Source organism: Myodes glareolus, chromosome 5, assembly GCF_982192425.1.
Source record: "Myodes glareolus chromosome 5, mMyoGla1.1, whole genome shotgun sequence".
NCBI classification, from domain to species: domain Eukaryota; kingdom Metazoa; phylum Chordata; class Mammalia; order Rodentia; family Cricetidae; genus Myodes; species Myodes glareolus.
The window spans coordinates 4,369,092-4,394,759 of NC_142030.1; the positions used below are offsets into that span (position 1 = coordinate 4,369,092).

General features: G+C 49.7%; 1 protein-coding gene across 6 annotated transcripts in view; it reads left to right on the top strand.

The window, feature by feature from the left end:
• Vash2 (vasohibin 2) overlaps window positions 1–25,611 on the top strand; it is a 34,941-nt gene extending 9,330 nt beyond the window's left edge. For 2 of the 6 annotated variants that reach the window (XM_048439430.3, XM_048439428.3), the window contains exons 4-10: window positions 5,121–5,177; window positions 5,803–5,877; window positions 13,167–13,548; window positions 15,167–15,282; window positions 18,417–18,473; window positions 19,223–19,291; window positions 23,091–25,611. In XM_048439430.3, coding sequence (XP_048295387.1) covers window positions 5,121–5,177; window positions 5,803–5,877; window positions 13,167–13,548; window positions 15,167–15,282; window positions 18,417–18,473; window positions 19,223–19,291; window positions 23,091–23,163 — 829 coding nt within the window. In that variant the 3' untranslated portion in view covers window positions 23,164–25,611. The remainder of the gene's footprint in view (window positions 1–5,120; window positions 5,178–5,802; window positions 5,878–13,166; window positions 13,549–15,166; window positions 15,283–18,416; window positions 18,474–19,222; window positions 19,292–23,090) is intronic. The other 4 variants (XM_087906030.1, XM_085687532.2, XR_015737834.1 and 1 more) reach the window with 3 other exon arrangements.
• Window positions 25,612–25,668: the final 57 nt, after the last annotated feature.

A 25,668-nucleotide genomic window follows, 5' to 3' on the forward strand; every position in this document is an offset into this window, starting at 1 on the left:
TTGAAAGGGCACCCTTGGGAGAGAGCTTGCAGCACACAGGCTAGCAGAGTACATCATGCCGCGACCAGAATGACCAGGGCTTGTCCCTCAAACAGCGGTAAGGTTGATCCACGGGGAGCTCGTGACTTCTTTTCTGCTTCCCTGCCTTTTCCTCTGCCTTCCCTGGCATCCCCTCATCTTTCCATTCCTTCTGTTTCTTCCGCTTCTTGATTGTCTTTGTTCCCTTCTTTTCCTACCTGCTCAGCTTTCCTTCTCCTTCTCCCCCCAGAAATGATTGGATAAAAGGGTAGATCATTGAATCTACTTTTAAACCAAGAAAGCAACTACTAGTCTTAAGTATTTTACATTGATATCGATTTGTGTATGTCGATACAAATTTCAGGATCGCTTCTGGTATTTTATAAGGCACAGGAGTCCCATGGGGAGCCGGCTTCAGTGTGCTTTTAGGAGGTTGTGCTTCTGGTTGACTCTGCACAGAGGCCCCTGGCATGTAGCTTGCTTTCTGCTTGCTTTTCCCTAACCCTGAAGCTGAGAGAATTGGGGAAGCAGGAAGCCTCTGCCACAGGCGAGAATGACTGTGCCTCTCCTGAAGGGAATCAGAGACCCATACCTTCCAGGGCTGCAGAGTGTCCCAGTAGATTACCTGATTAGCATCCCAGTTTCTGCTTCATAGGGCATCGCCTTCCTATGCAGCACCTTTCTCATGGAGTCCTGACTTCTCGCCAGGAAACTGTGGCTCCCTCCAGAGAGAGACTGGCAGCCCTAGACCCTACCAAGGTTATTGGGTGTTGCTGCTGACCTCCAAACTAAGACACTACATGGATTGTCAGTGGTGGCTGAGGGGCATGGACTCAGGCCTGAAGAACTGTCCTTTCAATGGTCACTTAGTCCTCACCAAACGCTCCAGGCGACCCAAAGTTGGAGCAGCTCTCGCTTCTATCTAGGACGAGCCTTCCCAAGGAGGATGAGCCTGGCTGAGCTGCATCACGAGGGACAAATTTGCATGTATTTTGCATATCATTTTCTCCCACTGATAGAAAAGTCACACATACCTGGCTTCGTCCTCATCATTGCTCTTGAAGGGTCCTCCTTTTGCTTTTCCTCTGGCCCATTAACGGTGTCCGTTACCCAAGATTACTGACCACAGAGTAGGCAGTGGAAAACACAAGGGAGAATAGGGGACCAGGTCATCAGGCCTTTGGGGCCACGATCAAGGGAAGCAGAATAGAAACCCTTCTATTTCTGACCTGGTGTCTAGTTCCTTGGGTGCCTGACTGTGTAGCTGGAGTCTTTTCTGCCCCACCTGCCAGTCCCAACGCCACTTATAAAATACTCATTCAGAGGTTTAATATTAATTATAATTGTTTGGCCGATGGCTCTGGCTTATTACTGGCTAGCTCTTACATTTAAATTAACCCATTTCTGTTAATATATAAATCATCACGTGGCCTGTGGCTTACCAGTAATGCATCTCATTCCTCCAGTGGCTGCTGGTATCTTTCTCGACTCCATCTCCTTTTTCCTGTATCTCTGGTTGGATTTCCTGCCCAGCTACATTCTGTCCTCCCATAGGCTAAAACACCTTTGTTCTTCAACCAATGAAAGCAACACATATTCACAGCGTACAGAAGGACATCCCACACCATGACTGCTTGACCTTGACACAGGTGGCAGGATCTGGGGACTGCTTAGGGCCATACCTGTAGGCGGATTTTTCTGTCCTGCCAGCCAGCTCCCAAATAATGACATGGAGACCTGTTATTAATTATGAAAGCTTGGCCAATAGTTTAAGTTTGTTTCTAACTAGCTCGTATAACTTAAATTAACTGATTTTTATTTACTCTCTGCCTCATGGCTATATTAACTAAATTCTGTACTGCCCATCCTGCTTCCTCTGAGTCCTGGTGTCTCCTTGCCAGTCTTCCCAGTGCTCTCTCTGCCCCCCAAATTCTGCCTAGCTACTGGCCATTTAGCTTTTTATTAGACCAATTATAGCGAAATATCTTCACACAGTGTAAAGGAATATCCCACAACACATACCTAACTATACATGTGCTCAGATGTCAGTGGTGTTTTGATGGACCCAGCCCTGCCTTCTCCTGGAACAGTGTAAATGGCTGTGCTGGTCTTTGTATGTGTTTGGAAAGGGAGCCTGTGGCTTTGCGAGACACGGGAAACCTGCCCAGGAGCTCTATGCAAAGATACAGGAAAGGCTAGAGAGAAACTTCCAGAAGTTCAGCTACCAACCACAAGGAACTTAGAGAAGATGGCCAGACAATTTTTCTTTTCTTTTCTTTTTTTTAAAAAATATTTATTTATTTATTATGTATACATAATTCTGTCCATGTGTATGCCTGAAGGCCAGAAGAGGGCACCAGACCTCATTACAGATGGTTGTGAGCTACCATGTGGTTGCTGGGAATTGAACTCAGGACCTTTGGAAGAGCAGGCAATGCTCTTAACCTCTGAGCCATCTCTCCAGCCCCCAGACAATTTTTCATTACTTAATTATGGATTAATCTTACTTTTTAGAAACTGAATTCTACTTTAAATATACTGGGAACATTTGTTTGAGTATTATTTGAGCAAAATCTTTGATAGAGTAAAAAAGTACCACTTCACAATAAGAGCTCCTTGGTTTTTTTTTTACCCCTAAGAATTGTTAATATCTTATTTTAGAAATGCCAGGCCGGCCTGTACTGTTATGAACATGGCCCAGGTCAGCGACTCCTAAGGTGCACTAGTTCCTATCACCCCTGGCCCTGACTGTTGTTTCCAGTCCTGTAGATAGAAGTTTCTGTCCTACTCAGTCCCACCGCCATTCAGTCACAAATAAACACACAGAGGCTTATATTAATTATAAACTGTTTTGCCTATTGCTCAGGCTTATTAATAACTAGCTCTGAAAACTTAAATTAACCCATAATTCTTATCTATGTGACTTGGTACCTTTTCTCAGTAAGACATTCTTATCTTGCTTCCTTTGCGTCTGGCTAACGAATGACTCTCTGCCTTTCCTCTTCCCAGAATTCTCCTAGTCTGGTCACCCTGCCTATACTTCCTGCCTTGCTATTGGCCAGTCTGTTTTATTAAACCAACACGAGTGACAAATCTTTACAGATACAAGAGCATTATCCCATAGCACAATCCAGCGGTCAGAAGTGGGGCAGGAAGTCATGAGCTATGGCCTATGACTGGATTCTGCTTTTGAGCCACAGGCTCTTTATCTGTGCCCTTCGTCTGAAGGGCAGTGTGAGGTGTGCCCACCCTCCAAGCTGCTTGCATCACCGGGACACATAGTGAGTGAGTCCTACACACCGGACTGAATACAGCAGCTCTAAGAGCAAAGTCACTCTTTGTCCGCATCCCCCAGCACACAGTTTACAAATAGGTTGAAGCAAACGAGTAAAACATATAAATCAAGTTAAGCTAAAAAAAAATTCAAAATTGTGCCTCAGAAAGCATGACATGAGGGGTATTTGGTGGCACATGTTTGCTAGCTCCAGAGAACTGGGCAGTCAGTCAGAATCAGGATATGGGTAGTAGTTGCCATCTGTTTAGGTTAGTGGTGGTGTCAAGTGTTGGCATGAAATAAGTGACATGTTCTTAAGTTCTTAGTGCTGTTGAAAAGCCTTACTGCCATTCATCCACTCTTCCATCTTTTCGTCCATACACTGATATATCAGCCATCCCATACATACCATATATGCATCCTTTTGTCCACTTATCCATCCATTCATCCATCCACTCACCCCTCTATCCATCCATTCATCCATCCATCCACCCATCCATCCATCTACCCTTCCATCCATTCTTCCACCCATCACCCATCTACCCAGTATCCATCCATCCACCTTCATCATCCATCCATCTACCCATCCACCTATTCTTCCATCCATCCATCCATCCATCCATCCATCCATCCATCCATCCATCCACTCATCCTTCCATCCACCCATCCACCCACATCATCCATCCATCTATCCTTCTGTCCTTCTATCTATCCATCCACCCACTCATTTATTTACCCATCTATCCATCCATCATCCATTCACTCATCCATCCTTCCGTCCACCTATCCACCCATCTGTTCCTCCATCCACCCATCATCCATCCATCTTTCCACCATTCTCCCGTCCACCTCCTTGTTCACCCGTTTACCTTTCTTCCATCATCCACCTATCCATCTGTCCATTCATTTTCCTCTTCTTCTACCCATCCATTTGTCCTTCTGTGCATCTACTTTCTCTTTCCTTTCTATCTTTTCACTTGTTTATCCACTGAGCTGTCCACTCATCAGTTAATTCATTTACTTATTCCCATTCAATAATGTTTGCTAAATCTGTGTATGTTGAGCTTCTTCTAGGTTTATGGGTGATCCAAAGATAATAAAAGAATGCTCCCAGGGCTGGAGAGATGACTCAGTGGGTAAGAGCATCGCCTGCGCTTCCAAAGGTCCTGAGTTCAATTCCCGGCAACCACATGGTGGCTCACAACCATCTGTAACGAGGTCTGGTGCCCTCTTCTGGCCTTCAGACATACACACAGACAGAATATTGTATACTAAATAAATAAATATTTTTTTTTAAAAAAAAGAATGCTCCCAACTCTCAAGGGCTTCTAGTCTAGCCCATGATTTAGACATGTGGTCAAGTAACTGGGACACAGGGCAGACTAAAATGAGGTACCATCAAAAGTGTATCTAGGCTCAGTTAGAAATTAGATTTTTGGCTGGAAATTAGATTTTTGGTTGGTCAGAGCACTGATTTCTCTTCCAGAGGGTCCTAAGTTCAATTCCCAGCAACCATATGGTGGCTTATAACCATCTGTAGTATGATCTGATGCCCTCTTCTGGCATAAAGTCATACATGCAGATAGAGCACATAGATACATAAAACAAATAAATAAATAAATAAAAAATAAGGGGAAGAAGAAAAGAAGAAGAAATTAGGTTTCCAGAGCTAGGTGGTGAGGAGTCACAGGTTGTTGGTCCTCCCTGGCCACTGGCTAGAAAAGCGACTACTCCCTGTCCCCTTGAGAAGTGGGAGTCAGTGTGGCTCTCCGCTGGGTGACCAGGACTTCGGAGCGTTTGTCACTTTGCCTTTACATGTTTCACACAGATACAATCACACAGGAACCCAGTTCTTTGAAATCAGGAAAATGAGACCTCTGAGTGGGTAAGTGCTGCATTCTCTCCTGTGGGAGAGCCACCAGTGTCCTCTCCCAACCTCTGCCCCGTCTCCTAGGGCCCAGGATTCTAGTCTGGGAGGGTGGAGGTGGAGGTGCCCCAGGGCCAGACTGTGGGTGGAGCTGAGGACTAATTGCTCTTGGCAGCTAAATTCGGTGATCAGGACTGACTCTCAGGCCAGGTGTGCTACCCACATCTTTAATACCAACACTTGGGAGGCAAGTGGATCTCTGAGTTTGAGACTGGCCTGGACATACCAAGTTCTGGGCCAGCCAGGACTACAACTCAAAAATCACAGACCAGACTGACTTTCAGGATGGCAGAGGCCTGAAAAGTCACTCATGAGGCCTGTCTTACTTGTCCTTTAAGGCCCTGCCTCCAGACTGGGAGGATGTTGTGAGGTATAACATGGCCCTCTCTGAGGTAACTGGGAGGAGCCTGTGGACTTGAGGATCTTAGTTCTGTCAAGTGCACATGTGTTTAGGGGTCTTCCCTGGGAAGATTTCTGCATGGTGCCTAGTGAGGAGACAGGCATACCGACAGACTGATGAACTGACGGACCATCAAAGTGACTGCCTAAGTCCTGAGATCTTCTGTTGTGTTCTGTCCCACAGGTTAATGGAAACGGCGAGAGAGATGACCCGAGAATCCTTGCCTATCAAATGCCTTGAGGCAGTCATTCTGGGCATGTATCCTTTAAGCTTCGTGTGGTCACTCTGTGACCCAGTTCTGGGGCTGGTTGTGTCTTGGGTGTCCTTATAGAAAAAGATCAGACACCCGTGGTACTTCTCTCAATTTGACCTGGCTGGAGTTGAACAAAATCGATGCTTGGCTCCTTGGACCGGCGTTCATCTAACCTGTTCTCTGAGTCGGGACCAGTGACTGTAGATTCAGCGGTCACAAGGAGAATTCAGGCTCAGACTGTACGTGTGCGGCTCTCTCCTGACACTGTCATAAGAGTTAAACACCGAAATGGAGTTAAAGCAAGGCCTAGAGGGCCAATATCCAAACCCATCACCATGGGAAGTGTGAGAGCAGACTGCAGAGAAGAGCAGGTGCTGGCCGTGTGTCGCGGGAACCCAGTGGGCACAGGGGCTGCTGGCCGTGTGTCGCGGGAACCCAGTGGGCACAGGGGCTGCTGGCCGTGTGTCGCGGGAACCCAGCGGGCACAGAGGCTGGTCTCTTTGCGTTATCATTTGCACCACAGTCTTGGCTCTTTTCCCTCGGGAGGAATTTGATCCAGGAAATCTGTGATGACCCTGACTGATGGTGGTGGCGACTGAACAAAACCAGATAGAAGAGCCAGAGAAATGCTGGAGCCTGTGGGGTAGTTGGCTGAGAGGGCCATGGCCAGGTGTCGGGTTAATAGTCGGCCCAGATGAAGGCTGCTGGCTTCTTGAGTGTGGTGCTAAGTGGCTTTCAATCTTCTGAAGCTGAAGACTGATGTGGTCTCATGCCTGGGTGTCCCATTTAGAGTAGCTTCCAGAAAGACGGGAGAGTGGAGGCAGCTGGACTGGATAGGCAGAGCTCTTTGTGTCTGACAGAAGGGGATGGTGAGACTTGGACCATGACCTCGGCAGGAGGACCGGGTTGGGTGAGGTAGTTTCCAGAGTTGCCAGGAGATAGAGTGTACAGGACTGGAAACCAGCCAGACGTAGGCGCTGACAGGGAATCAGCTAATACAGGCTTCCCAGTAGGCCACAGACGGAGAAGATGCATGAGAAGAATTGGGTGACAGGAGTGTACCGTATCTGTACAGGCCCGCGCTGGGACAGCAGCAGGGAAGGCTGAGGGGAGGGGCCTGCAGGTGTCTAGGCCATAGCTCTGTGGATCCCTCCATTTCTGTCCTGCATGACAATGCCATGACCCAAGGGAAGGACTTAAAAGAAAGGCTCCAACTGGAGGGCATGGGTTCAGATGTGGACTGGCTGGATCTGAAACACGGAATCTGGGCTGTGGGGATGAGATATTTGGAGGGTTGGGTTTTTGAGGAGGTGGAGCCATGCTCGAAACATAATTTGGGTGGTGTGAATGTTGGGGAGATGGGAGGAGAAAAAAGTGGTGGAGAATGAAGCTCAAAATTCTTTTATCTAGATGGACACAAGGAACCAGCCAAGGAAGCTGTCCTTGCTTATATTCTGTTGCTGTGTTCAATGCCATGGCCAAAGCAACTTAGGGGAAGAAAGGGTTTATTTCTATTAATGCTTCCAGATCCGAGTCCATCACTGATGGAGGTCAGGGCAGAAACCATGGAGGAATGCTACTTACTGGCTCTTTCCCTGTTCATTCTCAGCTAGCTTCCTTATGCAGCCCAGACCTACCTGCCTAGGGACGATACAGACCAGAGTGGGCTGGGCCCTCCGCGTTAATCACCAATTAAAACAATCCCTCAGAGACATGGCCACAGGCTAGTCTGATGGAGGCAACTCGTGTTGAGGCTCCCTCATTCCAGGTGATTCTAAATTGTGTCAGGTTGACAATAATGTGCTGGGGTATATAGGCCACCTTGTCCTTTGCACATTGTTAACCTGACACAATTTAGAGACTTCAGAAAGCTCAGAGGTTGGCTGGGAACCGGGAAAGGAGACAGCAGTCAGTGAAGGCGTGCTTCAGAATTAGATGGGGACAGGAGGATGGTCTAGTTTGTTTGGACTCTTAGACATGTGTGGTGTATGCATGTTTGTGTGCTGGTATTCAGATGCACACACTACATATGTGTGGATTCAGAGCTTAACAGCTTAGCATTGGACAACTTTTATCACTTTCCACCTGTGTGTGTGTGCATGCATGTATAATGTGTGTAAGTGTGGGTATGCACATGCCACAGCTTGAGTGTGGCAGTCAGAGGACAGTCTCAGATGTCTGTCCTCACCTTCCACTTCATTTGAGACAAAGTCTCTTTTTGGTCCATTGCAGTTATCTGGCCCCTTAGGCTCTCAGGAATTTTCCTACCTGCCACCCCACCTCATAGTAGAAGTGATGGGTTCCAGCTGTGATGGGCCATACCTGCTTTGTGTAGGTTCTTGGGATTTGAACTCAGGTCCTTTGCATGTGCAATAAGAGTTTTAACCCACTGAGACACCCCCCGCCACCAACCATCCTCCTGACTTTCTGAGACAGGGTCTCCCACAAACCTGGAGTGCTCTGTTTGGCTAGCCTGACTGTCTGGGCAACGCCACTACACCTGAGTCTTACACAGAGAGTGGAGATCTGAACTCGGGTCCTCGCACTTACAAAGCAAGGACTTGTTTTGCAAGACAGGGTTTCTCTGTCTACTGTCCTAGAACTCACTCTGTAGACCAGGCTGGCCTTGAACTCACAGAGACTGCCTGCATCAATCTCCCAAGTGCTGGGATTAAAGGCGTGTGCCATCACCACCAGACTGTATAGCCAGTATTTTAACAACTAAACCATCTCTTCGACTCCTCTTGTACCTTTTGGTTTTGTTTTTGTTCTTTGAGGTGCTGGAGACGAAACTCGGAGCCTTGTACAGACTAGCCCAGCACTTCACCCGAGCTAGACCTCTGTCCCCGATTCTCACAGGGTCTTGTGTTTTGTCATGTGTGTGTCTTTTGTGTGTATACTGCTGGGTATGAAAGCATGGGCTCCGCACCCGCCACTGCATGCGGGTCAGGGAGCTTCTGTGCCTCTCTGCCGTTTGCAGGGCACACAGGGGTCTGACCTGAAGTACGACTGCCCGTCTGTGCCGCAGTTAGCATTTGGAAAATGAGAACTTGAGTCCTTCAGAAGCCTCCCCCAGATCTTCTCCCTGCTCGCCGTGTAAAGGGGAGACGCACATTAGAGGGCCTAGCAGGATGTCAGGCTTAGGGGGCAAGAGGAATCTCAGGCCCCCGCTCTTGACTAGCAGGAATGGGCCATGGTTGTAAGCAGAACACCTTGTTGGTGGAGGCCAGCAGAGGACACAGGCCAGACGCTGACGAGCCCGGCTCAACTGCTCTGCTCACCTGCTGAGTGTGCTGGGGATGTAGGCCACCTTGTCCTTTGCACACCGCTAACATCTGAGCACCATTGTGCCTGGAATTACCCAGAAGCACCGGGACTTGCAGAGAATAGATCTAGGACCCCGCCGGGCTGGTGCTCTTGGTTTTGCTTTGTTCTTCCTTTGTGACATTTCAGAGCGGAGCAAGGCAGGTGGCGAGTGTGGGAGACTGCCTGTCACGCTCTCCTGGGGAAACCGGACTCTTGGCACAGACCTCCATCCGCAGCTACAACAGTTCTGTCTTTGGTCTGTGTCAGCGTTTCGCTGTCCCGTTTCCCCTCGGGACAGGAAGAGTGATTCAGGTCATGGTCAGTGTCTCCCAGAGTTTCCCACTGTCCTGGGAAACAAGGTTTTCTTGACAACCAGGAAGCTGGTAGGTTTGGTGACTTCTAGCCACTTGTCCTCCTTTCTGTCCAGTGTGTGTGGGTGAATGTGCATGTGGAGGCCAGGGGACAGCTTTGGCTATGGTGGCTCAGGCACCATCCACCTCTTTATATTAGTTATTTATTTAGGGAGGCAGGATCTCCTGGTGGCCCTGAACTCAAGTTAGCTGAGCTGGCCAGCCAGTAAGCCCCCCAGATCTGCCTGTTTCTACTTTCCCAGCATGGGGTTACATGGATCTTAGGTTCCAGGTTCTCTCTGAGTTCGGCAGATGTTTGGAGAAGCCGCTACTGTGCCGAGCCTCGCTGCGGGGATTGTGCTGCTGGCAGGTCAAGTCCCTTGTGCACAGGGAGAGACACACTTGGCATCGGGAGCGAAGCTTAAAGCTACTGCTGTCACAAGCAAGCTACATTGGCTGATTTGTTTAGTGACGTCTTTCGAAGAGCAGCCTAAGTTGTTTTGTTTTGAGGCAGGAGCTTTACTATGCATTCCAGGCTGACCTTGGATCGCCTCTAACCTCCCGGCCGCCAGAACTATAGGCCTATGCCTTTGTGCTCGGGTATCACTTTGTCTTTGTGGTGGCACTGAGGATTGAACCTGGGCCTCATGCTTGCGAGGCAAGTACTTTCCTATTCAGCTACGGCCCCAGCCCTACCTATGGCTTCCTGATAAGCTGTGCTATGTAAAAGTCGTGTGACGGTCTTCTGCCTCAGTCACTCTCTATCGCTGTGGTCAGACGCCATGACCGAGGCACCTGATGGAAGAAAGAATATTTGGGGCTTACAGTTTCAGAGTGTGAATGGAAACATGGCCGCCAGAAGCCATGGCACTGAGGCAGTAGCTGAGAGCTCACATTTTGAGACAAAAACCTCAAGGCAGGGAGAGAGCTAACTGGGAATGGTGTGGGGTTTTGAATTCTCAAAGCCTACCCTCCCCCGCCCAGTGTGACCGACAACCCACCAAGGCCACACCTCCTAGTCTTTCCCAAACAGTTTCACCAACTGGGGGCCAACCAAATATATGAGCCTGTGGGTTAATTCTCATCCAAACCCCCATGCCATCTAAACACTCAGCTTCTTAAGGAAGAATATATGTGTTAAGGACTGTGGTTTCCATTGTGTTTTCTGGACAGTTTTACTAAGTAGCCCTGGATGGCCTCTAGTTCAGAGCTCTGTCTGTCTCTACCTCTCAAACCTGGGATTAAAGGTGTGTGTCACCGTACCTGGATCCTGTGTACCTTCGTTATGGCTTCAGGATGTGTCCTCCAAAAACGTCCAGGGCCTCCTGGTGGTCAGACAAGGACACTGAGATGACACAGAGGGCGGATGATCAGGGCCAAGTGACATCAGGACTTTGCTCAGGGACCAAAACAGTCCTAAGAATTGAGACATGGAAATCTCTGAGGTGGAAGACAGGTTTACCCAGTTGGGCTGAGATATGTCATCACGTTGTCAGGGAACATGTGATTAAGACAGATTCTTTTAAAAAATATTTATCTGGAGGGGAGGTGCTGCAGTACATGCTGAGTGTGTGGAGGTCATGCATGTGTGTGGAGGTCATGCATGTGTGTGGAGGTCATGCATGTGTGGAGGTCATGCATGTGTGTGGAGATCAGAGGACAACTTGCAGGGTCAGTTCTTTCTTTTCATCATATTGCACTCCGGAGATGAAACTCAGGTCATCTGGCTTGGTGGCGGGTGCCTTTCCCTGCTGAGGCACGTCAGCTGTCTGCAGAATGAGAACGGAGCGCTGTGTCCACACCTGACCTCACCATCATGCAGTACCATGTCATTCACATCAGAAGCATTCCGCTCCCCTGGGCATTCTACCGAGAGGAATGACCCAAAGAGTTTCTAGGAGAGTTGGGTCGAGGGCTGTGAGATCTAACCAGGAATGGTGTGGAATTTCTAGAGGGGCTTGGAAGTGGGGCACCTCTGGCTTGGCCATCCAGGGCTTGGAGTAGGATGTTAATTCAAGCTACTCCTCTGCAATTATTGGTCAAACCAACACTGTAGTGGCTGGAGAAGGCAGCTCTGTTGGTAAAATACTCGCTGAGTTTGCTCGTCCAGGACCAGTGTTAAAACAAACCCCAGGTGTTGAGGCCTGCACTTGTGATCCCAGTTATTGAGAGGTGGAGGCAGGAGGATCCCCAGGTCTCACTGGCCAAGCAGTTTACCTTAATGATTGGGTTCCAGGACAAGATATCCTGTCTCGAGAAGTAAGGACAGCAGAGAGGAACACCAAAGGGGACTTTTGGCCTCCGCACTCATGTGCACACACACACACACACACATATACACACCTAAAGTCATGGTAAGAGGCTGCCACTAAGTCACTACAGGCCAGTGAGTTGGGAGAGCCAAGGTGTGCCATGTGAGTTTGGGACTAAGATGGGACTTGGGACTGAGGGTTTTCTACATGATAGCCCAGGCTGTTGGCACAGGTATGCCAGGTGTGATGGGAGTGGCTAACTGTCGTAAATGTGACTCCTTCCAAGTCCTTTCTGTCCCCCACTCTCCATTTATCAGCCAGCCTTGGCCTTACATTGCTGTTCTTGGATCCTGATTTTCCTTTCTTGCTTGGCCTACCATAGAGGCCCTCACATCCTGCCTGCTTCACGCGTTCTTATTGCGTTTGTTTGGTTTTTCACACAGGGTTTCTCTTCGTAGCCCTGGCTGTCCTGGAACTCCCCTGTAGACCAGGCTGGCCTCAAGCTCATGGATATCCGCCTGCCAGGTCATGGGATTATCGGTGTGTACCACTACTGCTGCCTGGCCTGACTGTGTTTAAAAACACACTTGGCTGGGGAAACCTGCTCAGGAAATTGCTGCATAAGTATGAAGACCCGAGTTCGGATCTCCTGAATCCACATGAGAACGAACAGTGGTAATGCGTGCCTTGATCCCCAGCACTAGAGGGCTGAGACAGGAGAATCTTGGGACTTGCTGGCCAGCCAGTCAAGTGAAATGGTGAGCTTCAGTTTAGTGAGCGATCTATCTCCAAATATAAGGTGGAGACCAACTGAGGAAAGACATCCCGTGTGCAGCGCTGGCCTCAGCGTGTACCCTTACGGTTAAGTATGCCTGTATTATCAGTGTACACACGCATTTGTACACGCCTACAAATAAGTAAATAGAAACACCTTAAATAGCTCCACAGGCCTGTGGGAAGCCAGCCAAGGAAAAGGGGGCCTGGTTATTTTGTTTTGCATTTAACTACTGAGGACGGCAGTTTTTCTCTCTATTCCATATTCATTGGTTTTGGTATGCACCAGAGAGTCGATACTCAAAAATACCCAGAGAATCCCTCGCAGAGGATTCTTCTGGAAAGTTTAGTTAGATATTGAGACAGGGGGATGGACTCACTGGCCCCAGGAGCAGTATCTCATCCTGGGAAGCCATGTTCTCTGAAAAGCATGTTTCTCTGTATAGTCCTGGCTGTGCTGGAACTTGCTTTGTAGACCAGGCTGGCCTCAAATTCACAGAGAGCCGCTGTCTCTGCCTCCCGAGTACTGGGATCAAAGGCGTGCACCACCACCACCTGGAACTCTCTGAATTCTTAAGGCCCCTGCCTCTTCCTTGACTTCAATTGTCTAAGATATTTAACCAACGGGCAGCCTTCCATCGAGCGGTTCCCCATCAGCTTTAAAACCTATTTCTCAGGAAACTACTTTCACCATGTCGTGCTGGGGATTTATTGCAACGGTTACTACGGCTCACTGGGCATGAGCCGAAGGGCCGAGCTGATGGACAAGCCGCTGACCTTTCGGACTCTGAGCGACCTAGTCTTTGACTTTGAAGATTCCTACAAGAAATACCTGCACACGGTCAAGAAGGTCAAGATTGGGCTGTACGTCCCCCATGAGCCTCACAGCTTCCAGCCCATTGAGTGGAAGCAGCTGGTCCTCAACGTCTCCAAGATGCTGAGGGCCGACATCCGGAAGGAGCTGGAGAAGTACGCCAGGGACATGCGGATGAAGGTGAGCGCCAGGACCAGTGTGTGGTGTGTGTGACCTTTCTTCCTGTCTGTACCCACTGTTTTACACATGGGACAAAATACCTGACCCCGAAATACGGGAAAGAGGGAAGGAGCGTTTATTTCCGTTCACGGTTCAAGGATACTCTCCATCATGGGAGACACTAGAGCGGCAGGAACCTGAAGCAACTGCGGCCACAGCATGGAATGGCGCTATCCGCAGTAGTGTGTGGTTCCCACCTCAATTCATCCAGCCTACAAACTTCCTCACAGACATGGTCAAAGAGTGGCTTTCCCTGGGAGATTCTTAAATTCCATCAAACTGAGAATCAGAATTTAACAATCACAATATCTCTTGCTTTTTCTAAATGTCAGGAAGGTTTTCTTGCTGAGTGGCCACTCTGTAAAAACAAGCCCTCTGCATCCTCATTTGATTGGACAGTTAGACTGTGTGCCTGTGACGCGTCCCTCATTTGATTGGACAGTTAGACTGTGTGCCTGTGACGCGTCCTGCTCCTTGTCCCTGTGAATTCCACACCCTCAGTTTCAACCTACTCTGGGTCAAGGATAACATGAAAGAAAGCTGCAGCTGTGCTGGTTATATATATACATACATATATATATATATAATTTATAATTTATTATTATTCCCTAAATAGTATATAGTTGAACAGCTATTATGTCTTAGGCATTACAGGTCATTCGAACTGAGATTCAGCATTCACAGGAGGATGCAAAGATAAGGGACTCGAATACCCATGGGTTTTTGGTGTCCCTTTGCAGTCCTGTAACCAATTCCCAAAAATGTCCCTGGTGGGGGGGCAAATGTACTTCATAAATGAGAGCTGAAACCATCTTAGATGTTACAAATTAAGTGGTGTCTCTCCCCTTAATTTCTTCTATGAATAATACCCCAAAATAAGAGACCAGCTCTGTTGCTCAGGTACTGTGCCTGGAACAGAGGGACTTCTCAGGCTGAGATGGTCACCCTATCTTATGGTCTATTTCAGAGTCACACTGGGTCTGTTGGGCCTGCATCGCTGCGTCTTGGGCATCAGGTTCTAAGCTGGTGTCAGAGTGGTCAAGAGGGGCATTCACTGTGCTGAGCTTGGGTCCATGGCACTCAGTATCTATTCTCCACTCTGTCAGCTCACTCCTAGTGACAACACCCCCGCTGTCCCTGTCCCTCCAGGGCCTGTGGAGTCACTAGGAGAAAGTGGCTATTCTGAGTCAGGCATGTTTACCTTCAGTCTTCAGGAGCTGGAATGGTGGTACTGGTAAATTAAAGACCATTCTGTACCTGAATGTGGGAAGGGGGAGTCAGCAGAAGCTGGTTTCCGGGAGCCATGGAGGAGACTTTGCCTTCCAGGGTGAGAGTCTTCTAAGCAAACTGCTCCAGGAGGCTGAGGTGCTGGGCTTGGCTCCCTTCCTCCACAGAATGGAATGATGTGATGGTCCTTGTTGCTCTCCAGGGGAGAATGTGAGGAACGTCCATCCTGGATAGGCTGGGGCTGGAGTGTTGTGCTGTTGGAAGGTGAGAGGTGGGGGTCCTTAGGATCCAATGTGGCTAACTCCTAATCTAGTGTGGCGAGCTAACTAACACTAACTCCTATCTTCTTCAGATCCTGAAACCTGCAAGTGCCCACTCGCCAACTCAAGTGAGAAGCCGGGGAAAATCCCTGTCTCCCCGAAGGAGGCAAGCGAGTCCCCCAAGGAGGCTCGGCAGGCGAGACAAGTCGTGAGTGCTATTTTCCCTTCCCTGGCACACACATTTGCAGGGGTCTCCAGACCTGTGGGGATAAGCGGAGTCCCCTCGAAGAGGACTGTCCCCATTCAGAGGTTGTGCTGGGAAAGGTGCTGTGGTGCATGCCAGCTCCAGGATGGCAGTCAGCTGAGAATGAGCTGAAAATACAGCCAGAGGGGAAGGATCCTGGAAACAGAACCAGAGAGCGTAGGTCTGGCATAAGCTTAGCTACTTAGGAGCTGTGCCACCGTGGCATTTCTTGTGCCTGTCCTGGCTGTTTGGGTCTGTCAGTACAGACCTGCATTCCTGTGCCCAGCAGGCTCCTCTTCCCTGGCGGACTCTACGCTAGGCTGTGACGCTGCAGCTCTTTCTGAGGATAAATGACTCACATAAACCATGCCAGTTGAGCTGCCCAGAGTTCCCAGAGTCCCCTGCGCTGACCTGTTAGCAAGCCCTCAGGCCACAGCACACTGACAATTCCCTATTCTCATCGGGTTGTCACTACAGCCACTCGCACGCTGGGATCAGGGGTTAGGAGCCTTGGTTGAGTCCCTGCTTAGTCACACGGTAGCCATGTCGCCAAGCAGACCCTGGTCCCGAGGGAGTCATGGTTTGCATTGGTAAGAGGCTAAGAAGGTTTCCTCATCTGTCCCCCAGCTTTGTTGAAGGGGTCTGATTAGATCATGTGGTGGGTGTGGCCTGTTAATGGTAAGCTGCTTTCCCCAAAGCACGTCCCAGTCAGTATGTCCAATCCACAGGCTCTGCGGGGAATGTTAGAGTTTGCTATCTTAGTCCTAAGTCCTGTGGCTGGTCAGTAGGAAGCCAACACAACCCCCTGGACTAAGAGGTGGCAGGGACGAGGGATGGTTCTGTTTGAGTGACAGACAGAGCCGGTTTCCAGTTCCAAAGAAGGCTCTTGTGCTTCATCCCGCCGTCCCCCCAGATTTCACATGGACGGCTAGCTGAAGTGTAGCCTGGGAAGGGGGAGTCCAGGGCCTCTACAGCAAGGGAGGCTGACATCAGGGTGCTTCAGCATAGCCCATTTTTACAGAGAGCCAAATGGTTTCTGACCTTTCAGCTGTAGTCTCCTGATGACCCTAGTCTTACCCTTGCTGACCTCTGACCTTTACACCCATCCTCACCATGCCATCCTCTGACCTCGACACCATCCTCACCATGCTGACCTCTGACCTCGACACCATCCTCACCATGCCGACTTCTGACCTTGACACCACCTCTGACCTTGACACCATGCTCACCATGCCGACCTCTGACCTCGACACCATCCTCACCATGCCAACTTCTGACCTCGACACCATCCTCACCATGCCGATCTCTGACCTTGACACCATGCTCACCATGCCGACCTCTGACCTCGACACTATGCTCACCATGCCGACCTCTGACCTCAAAACCATCCTCACCATGCCGACCTCTGCATGCCGACCTCTGACCTTAACACCACCTCTGACCTCGACACCATCCTCACCATGCCAACTTCTGACCTCGACACCATCCTCACCATGCCGATCTCTGACCTTGACACCATCCTCACCATGCCGACCTCTGACCTTGACACCACCTCTGACCTCGACACTATGCTCACCATGCCGACCTCTGACCTCAAAACCATCCTCACCATGCCGACCTCTGACCTTAACACCACCTCTGACCTTGACACCATCCTCACCATGCCAACCTGACCTTGACACCATCCTCACCATGCCCGACCTCTGACCTTGACACCATCCTCACTGACCTAAGCTCTTTCTCTCTGATTCAGTCACCATTTCTACTACACTGCACTCTCAGAACTGTGAGCAGAAAAACCTTCCTGAGGGGTCAGTGACGGGCCCAGCAGCAGGAAGGAAAGCCCTGTCATCTGATCTATTGACCTCTCCTTCCGTGAGGAAATAACCATTAATTCCTTCAAGCTCCTGTGAGCAGCAGGGGTTGAGCTGCCCACAGAGCCTGAACCAGTACACAGGAAAAGTGCCTCCTGCTGGAGCAATGGGTCTCTGCACAGAAGGGCAGCCATTGACAGTTCAGCACTTCTGGGTCAATGGTTCTGGTTGGATCCTTGCACCTAGACCCACAGGAACTCAGTGAGGTCAGGGGTGTGGGACACTAACTGCCAGGGGACAGAGCAGGGTGGTAATCAGGCTTCTGGACCGAATGTTTAAAAAAAAATACTGGTAATAGGGCTTGAGGACAGATTTAAAATTGGAGGCATCCAGCCAGGCAGTGGCGCACGCCGCCTTTAATCCCAGCACTTGGGAGACAGAGGTAGAGGCAGAGGGGATCTCTGATGTCAGCCTGGTCTACAGAGCTAGTTCCAGGTTAACCAGAGCTACAGGAAGAAAACCCAGCTTGAAAAAAAAAAAAAGAACAAAAACAAACTTGGAGGCATCTATGCAGAAGTGATATAGAAAAGGAAAGAAAAAGAGAGAAAAGGGAGTGAGTAGCTCTGGGAAGGACAGAGAAAGGAGAGCTGGACAGGAGATGAGGAAGGGACGGATCCGGGACAGTCTGGCCCGGATGTGCACTGTTGCTCTTCTCACTGGTGACCAGGCGAGGCGACCACCCCTTCCCTGCCCTGCTCTGGGGAACGAATCCACTGACCTCCTCCTGTCCACCATCAGGATGGGCCTGGGAGTGAGGCTAAAGAAAAGGAATAGGGAGTGGCTCCCCAAGTCAGGAAGGGTGGTCTCCAGAAAGAGGGGCTTCTCTTTTGCCAGCCTCCTCCCTTTATACCCCATGCCTTGATTCAGACCTAGTATTGGGCGCTTCAGGGAAACCGAGGTTCAGTGGCAAAAACGTAAATTCAAAAACAGCGTGCACAGCGAGGTCCGGGGAGAGCAGATCCTGAGGAGGTGGCGGTGGGGGAGGGGACTGGAAACACTGTGGACTCAGGGTCTTTGGAGTACTGTGTGATTGGGGAGGGGCTGAGCCTGTGAAAGGGGGAGTGATGGAGGCAGGAGGAGGAGAGTACGCAGGATGAACCCCCGAGCTGAGATCCAGGGACCAGATTCCTAGCCCAGTGAACCAGCTTTCCTTCCTGTGAGAGGAGAGGGGAATTAGCGAGGATTCTTTGAATATCGTATTCCCTCTGGGTTTTTTCCTTGCAGAATTGAAGAGAACCACACTATCTTTGGAGACAAGGTGGAAATAACCAGGAGGAAGAGGTGAAGGTTCAAAATAAAGTGATGAACTCAGGAAGCAGGGTTCTGGGGGAGCCAGGGTCAGAGTGATGGGATGCGGCAGTGAGGGCTCAGAGGTGGGGAGGATTCGGTTTGTGCCTCTGGTGGCCTTGTGCTGGGCAGAGGAAGCTGTGCCGTTGGGTGAGAGTAAGACAGAAAGCCATAAACACAGATTGGACAGGGTCTAGGCTGAAGACCTCACTGACAGGCAGGTCCTGGTTCTCAGAGGGATCTTGTTCCAAACCAGAATGGGGGAGCCGCCCTCTCCTGGAGCTTCTGAACCAGCAGCTTTGGGACAGACATCTGAGTTTTTCCTCTGATAAGTACTCAATTCTGTTACTGGGGGCCGGGGTGCAGGGAGCACCCCAGAGCCGTTCAGCAGCGACCCACCTCCTGTGCTTGATGAACCTAGGCAAAGGGTTCACATTAACAATCAACCCACCATGATAAAAGGGTTGAAGTCTAGTCACTGGCGCACACTGCAGACTTGTCCAGTCTTGGAGGCCACTGGCATACACCCCAGACTTGTTCAGTCCTGGGGGGCCACTGGCATACACTCCAGACTTGTCCAGTCCTGGGGGGTCACTGGCGTACACTCCAGACTTGTCCAGTCCTGGGGGCCTACCTTAGCTGGCCTCATGCTCAGGCCTCATTTAATTCAGCCTTGGGGTGCCCACTGATTCACTCCGACTTTCCTTGCCCCAGACCCTGATCTCTACTACTTTGTCATGCAGCCAAGGCAAGCGGCCACGCCGGCGCCTTCACCTGCACCCGAGGAAGACAGCAGTTAGACAGCTACGGCTGTGAGTGTGAAGCCACTGGGTGCCAGGGCCCCGTTTGTCCTCACCCCTCCTGACACACTACAGTGGCCTGAGAATGGAAAGACCAGGAGGGAATGAGTCCCCAGGTGTTTTCCGTTATCACCCTACCAATGCTGTCCCCCCCAACCCCAAGGTCTGTCTCAACCCCCGGGAGACAGTTGCAGGCCAATATATGATAAACGTATCAAAGAAAAGGTGGGGTGGCTGTACCCAGCTCCCAAGGCCCCTAGACTTACACCTATAGCCATGGCCTTTCCTCCCAGGCTGAGCAGGTTCCCAGGAGCCCTTCATTAACGCTTCCCAGTGGGGTACGATTGGGAGGGATCCACAGCTAGGCAGGTGGCCTTGGAGCAGCATGGTCATGGAGAGCCCTGCACCTGTGTGAGCCTGAGGACAGTTTCACAGGCATGGGTCTCATAAGGTCGTGCATGGCTCTTCTCGGCATCAGAGATCTTGACTCTGTCCACATTTGGAGGCTGGGAGGAGCCTCGAAAGGGCAGCTCTGGAGGCTTCCGTTTAAAGCAGATCGAGGTGAGTGAGGAGGGAGAGCCTTTGCCCAGCTCCTCTCAGACCTGACTTCTGAGGGGCAGGACTGGGGAAGGGCTGGTGCTGCCGTGCAGGGGAAGGGTGGGGGAGGACAGAAGCCAAAGACTGGAGAGGAGGGGAACCATGGAAACTCTGAGCCCACCTCCCGTTGCTCACTTGTGCGTCTGCCATAGCCACAGGCTAGACCAGCACCTCTGGCTTCCAGACATATGTCCACAAGAGGATCTTGTCTCCTGCCCATAGCTTTCTCCACGCAGGCTTGGTCCAGCTAGCTATTTTTAAAGGGACAGGTTTAACCATGCCCCAGTGACTTCACAGACCCTGGGCTCTCACTGAGCTGGTGAGCATCAGGAAGGGCTCTTGGATTTGACTGCAGTGCTATTATTTCGGCTTTACCTCAGGCCAGCGAGTCATTTCTAAATACACTGCGTGCTCACAGTGGAAATTAACCACAACGGGTGGGCGAGAGGCTCGTCAGCTGGGGTCAGCTTTGGTGACTTCTCACAGCTGGGGCCACTTCCAGCTCTGCATTCCCCTTTGTCTTTGCACTTGCCTAAATAATCCCTGGAGGAGAGGCTGTGTCGTTGGGTGCTGGGTTGAGCGGAGTCTGTTGAGTGGGAGGATAACAGTGACTTCACCAACCTCAATTAAGATCAAGTTTTTCGGGGAGACAGCAGTCCCCTCCCCCAGCGGTTCTTCCGCTCTGCTCCCCTCTGAGTGTTTCGGTCTTCTTCTCATTACATTTATTTGTCAGAACATATATCATGTGAAGGGCAGAGAACAACTTTTGGGTTCGTACCTTCCACCGTGTGGGTTCTGTGCCTAGAATTTAGTTATCATGTGTAGTGACAAGTGCCTTTTCCTCCTGAGCCATATTGCTGGTATTTCCCCTCCAAATGTTGGAAGCACCGTCTACACAGAAAGGTCAAGTTTCCCTCTCAGCTCCACCCCCAAGGGGTTCTTAAAGAGAACTGGGGGTGGAAATTGGGCTCTGTTTCAAAGCCCATCATCTTAAACCAACCGGTTCCCAACTCTGGGGCTCAGTCCCTTCAGGTTCCTTTCTGAAAGGTGTCACAGTGACTTGTGAGTGGGCTAGCTCTAGAAGAGCAAGTTAGAAGTCAGGAGAGCCTGATGTGGTGATTCATCAGTTGTCCCAGGCTCTTGAGTGGTGGGAGCCAAGAAGACCACTTGTGTCCTCAAGTTCAAGACCAGCCTAGACTATATATCACGGTAATCTCTAGAAAAGAAAAAGGACTGGAGATATGGCCGAGTGTCTGCCACACAAGCGTGAGTCCCGAGTTCAGATTCCTAATACTTGAGTCAAAATAAAAACAGATCAAGGGGAGAAGTAATTGAGGAGCACACCAGGTCAGCGGCTGGCCTCCACATACAGTGCACACTGTACACAAACACCTCCAGGGGAAAAAAGAAAGATCTCGTCTTCACTGAGGTCAGCTTCCCCAAAGGCCAGAGCAAACCTTTCTGTCCCGTAACTCCTTTTTACCTGGTCGTCCTCCTCTTTTTTTCTGCCATGTTTCTTTTCTTCCCTATCTCTTTCTTGAGCAACATTGTTCCTTTTAGTTATGAACCCACGAAGGGCCCTGGGCCCTCCGGTAGGTCCTGGAAGCCACTCTTGGAGGCTTGGAGGCAGTGGTTCTGTTTAAAGTTAGTTGATCTCTAGGGCGTGACTAGACCCTGAAGGCCTGGAGCTCACAGGCACAGTTGGGTGAAATCTGCACACATGCATTTTCATTTCTCCTGTGTTTATCATTGTGGGTGTCTCTGGAACCATGAGATGAGACATAAAGAAATGTGTGGACCCTTGTGACACTGGTGATTTAGTCGGGTCAGGTAGAAAGTCAGGAGGGTTCTTGACCACCGTGAAGTTGTTTCAGCGAGAATGATCATTGGTCAAGATGTTGGAATCTCTTAGTGGCTACTTGAGATGCAAAGGCAGGAGGATTCCACGTTCAGGGACTGCCTGGTAACTTATGGAAACTTCATCTCAAATACGAAGTGAAAGGGGAGTAGGGGCAGGTTTGGTGGCGCTCACCTGACAGAGGAGAATGATTTAGGATGGCCAAGCCCTTCTCAGAGAGAGAGCCTGACTGGTGGAGTCTGCTGCTCAGTTTTAGCTGGCTGAGCTGGACGGCTTTCTTGTCGAGAGGAACAACTTGCTAGAAGAACCTCTTTCTTGTCCTTGATTTTCACGTTTTAGCACCTCAAGTCAAGGTTCCACGGCACCTTTGTCAGCCTCTTTGATGCTCTTAGGGAAGCGGAAGAAACCCTGAAGTAGATCCTAAATCCCACTTACAGCCTCGGTCCCATCAACCCAAGGTGACAAGGGGCTCATAAGAAAATGGAAGCTGTCAGAACACTCGCATACAGTGTCATCCTGGAAAGTCGCCAGCACCCTAAGTAATCTCCTGTTACTCAGTGTTAGTGTCGAGGAGTTTTACTGCCAGGTGCTTCAGGGGTTTCCTGGCAAAGACGCTTTGTCACTGAGTGATTTTCTGCCATGGCGTGAGGTTTCAGGTGAATTCTGAAAGATACACCTTTGAATCCTTTATTTTTACCCTGGCTGTCCTGGAACTTACTCTGTAGACTAGACTGGCCTCAAACTCAGAGACCCACCTGTCTGCCTCCCAAGTGCTGGGATAAAGGCGTGGGCCACCACAGTGGCAGTGCACCTTGATTCTACACATTCAAGCCCAGAGTAGAAGCATCTCTCAAGGACTGGGAATGTCCATTAAAACCCAAGTCCCCTTGCGACCTGGGCTCACTGCCAAAGAACTTTGACTTAGTCTAGTTGTATATGTGGCTCTACGCTCCAGGCATGGCGCTGGGCACCTATCATCCCAGAACACAGCAGACCCAGTCAGCGGGAGGGAAAGGTCAAGGCTACCCAGGGAAACGGAGTGAAAACCTATCTAAAAAAAGTAGAGCCTGGTTAATTTTGCCATGTGTATTGGCAAGTTGTGTGTATATATATACTTTAATTTTAAAAAGTTAGTGTGATTAAATTCAAGCTTAAAAAGCTCATTTGATACCAGATTTTTAAAATTTCTTCACTGAAAGCCTTTAGAACTCCTCAAAACCTCTCAGAATCCACCAAGTACAAGAACTGGGGGCCAAGGCTGGAGGAGTGTGGGTGTGGGGAACAGGCGAGTATCAGGCCCTTGAAAAGTTTCAATCCTGTCGGTCCTGCCCCATCGTCCTCTGCCTTTACCCTTAGGCCTGCTCTACCGGAGAAGAAGGTGGCTGACCTTAGCACGCTGAACGAAGTGGGCTATCAGATCCGGATCTAGCCAGGCCAGGCTGGCAAGGCTTCTATGGTGCTCTTTTCTGCACTTTACGCAGCAGCTTCGGGACCTGCGACCTGCGACTGTCCATGAGGAACTTGCGCAGCTTTGATCTTGAAGGACTTCCCTGGGAACAGAAATCTGAATGGGTGGACACGTGAGCCTTGAAAAATGCTGTGGGCAGCAGGCATGACTGGGCTAAGTGATGGACAGGCCCCTTGGTTGACTGTCTCCCTCAGGATCTCAAGGACAACATTGGAGTTTTCTATTTTTCCATTTGCCGACTGTTCCGCTTGCTTTGGACATTATGCCTCAGCTGTAGTCAACTTCTGGAGTTCTCTCCACTCTCTGTACCCCAGCCAGTGTTACCGTCTTCTCAGCAATAACAAGCAAAGATGGTGGGTTTTTTAAGCAGTTGATATTACCTCAACATTTTGGCACCAGATATGCAATCTTAATGAGTTTTTTATATTCTATTTGTATTGTTTTCCTAGTGTTTCTTATAGGGATCTGGATGGTTTGGCGGGTTTGTTGTTTTTTTCTGGTACACACACGAGACGAGATTTAAGGTGTCATATGCAAATGCTTTAGCAAAAAGCACTGCGATTCTGGCAATAAGGGACAACACATTAGGATCATGGAGTCACTTAAAGCATCTGCTGACAGCAGGCTTCCCTCTTTCAAAGCAAGCAAGCCAGTCCATGTCTGTTGCTAACATTTAAGCTTTTCCAAATCCAGCAAAAAGCACAAGAGGCCACATACTCACCAAAATCCAGCAGTGCCAAGATGTCCTCAGGCAGAAAGGTACTCAAAGGACAGACACTGCAGGGGCTAACCTTCCACTCATGCTTGGTCAGCCTTGGTTCTGAGGGTCTCACCATTGTTAATAAGCTCTCTGCTGTCTTACATTAAGGCAAATGTGATAGACTATTTCCATCATCCACTTCATGGCATAAGGAGGTGCTGGGGAAAACTGTGAACTCAAGAAGCAGGCCTGTCTTAAAGGAAAAGGTCCAGCCCAGCACTGTGCCTCAGGTCCTGAAGCAGAGAGCAAGCCTGCCTGTGGCCACTGCAGTGTGACTTTTGAAAGCATCTGGAGTCCAGCTTTAGGTCACGTGTGCAGCCACTATGCAAAAAGCCCAGCTCATCCCGAGAGCTCTCGGCATACGCTCCTCTGGCTGTGACTGACAGACCTGCTAGCCAACCATTTGCTGAGTCTTCAGCAGGAAAACCTAGGGTTACAAGGGAGGCAACAGCCCTGGGCACAAAAACTCGCTCTACCCTCAAGCCAGTACTGTTTTCTTGGAAAAGTTCAGTGTCCTCTAGAGACCAGAACCAGGAAGCTAAAATAGTGTAAGCTTCAAATTCTGAACTTAATCGCTTTCTTCAAGAATCCTGTTAGCAGAGTTCAAGATAAGTTACTGGGCCTGGTGAGCGCTAGGAAGTTCTGCTCTGACCTTGAGACCCAAGAAAGCACCACTGTCCTCCACAGTCCCTCACACGCTGTCCAGTCTGACTCAAGGCTGCCTGTATCCAAGTGTCCTGAGGAGCCGGAGAGTGTTCTCACTTTTGCTCAGCTGTTTAACCCCCCCAAAACTGCTCCATGTGGTAGCCGGACTGATTAGAATTCAGCGACTAGGCCCCTGCAGCTGCCTTGTTCAAGGATAGCTCACAAGAACGTCAGACAGCGGGGACAACCTTAATCCCCAGCAAGACAAAGAACAGCACCCAGCTGTCCCTGGGTGTGACGCTCTGCCATCTAATCTTTTCCACAACCACTTTGATTTTTAGATTCATTTTCCAAAGCAAGATTAGTCACAGAAACATTTAAAGTGCTCTTTGCCTTTCAATTTTACTGACTGTAGTTACATCAACTTCTAAAAACAGAAGGAAGGCACGAAACACCTAAATTTTAATGCAAGTTTAATTAAAAAGAACCCAGTGTGTTTGACCTCTCCTCAGCCTGGCTGTGGTTTCTGAAGGCAGAGAGGAAAAGTACGAGGTGACTGGAGCAAGTTTATCCTGTGGCAGGATGTGCAGAGCCGAGCGACAAGCCTCAGGCTGACCCGCTGCTGATTGTAAGAGGTGATCCCTCGTGTTTTCCGTACACTGGCATCTTGCGCATATCCCTTTCCTTGAGTCATCTATTTCATGGGTATCCCCCGCAGACATGGGTAAGGGCCTTCACAACCTTCAACTTACTCTACAAGGTTTTTGTATGCTGGACTTTAATGTACAACCTTGTATAGTTTTTTTGACACACAATTGAGATTCTTGTTTATTCTTAGACCTTGTTATATTTCAGAAGACCCGTGGCTGTCTGGGTATTTTTCTAAGTGCACGGAGACTGACGGTATCTAAGGAGCGCCAGGAGAGCATGCTTCAGGCTTGCGTTTCTCTCATCACGTGTGTGACACAGCATGGAACTGTAGTAAAGATCATTCTGGAAACTGAGGTCTTTGGATGTTTTGTTGCTGTCTTGTCCTACTGAGTTAATTTACATTTCTCACG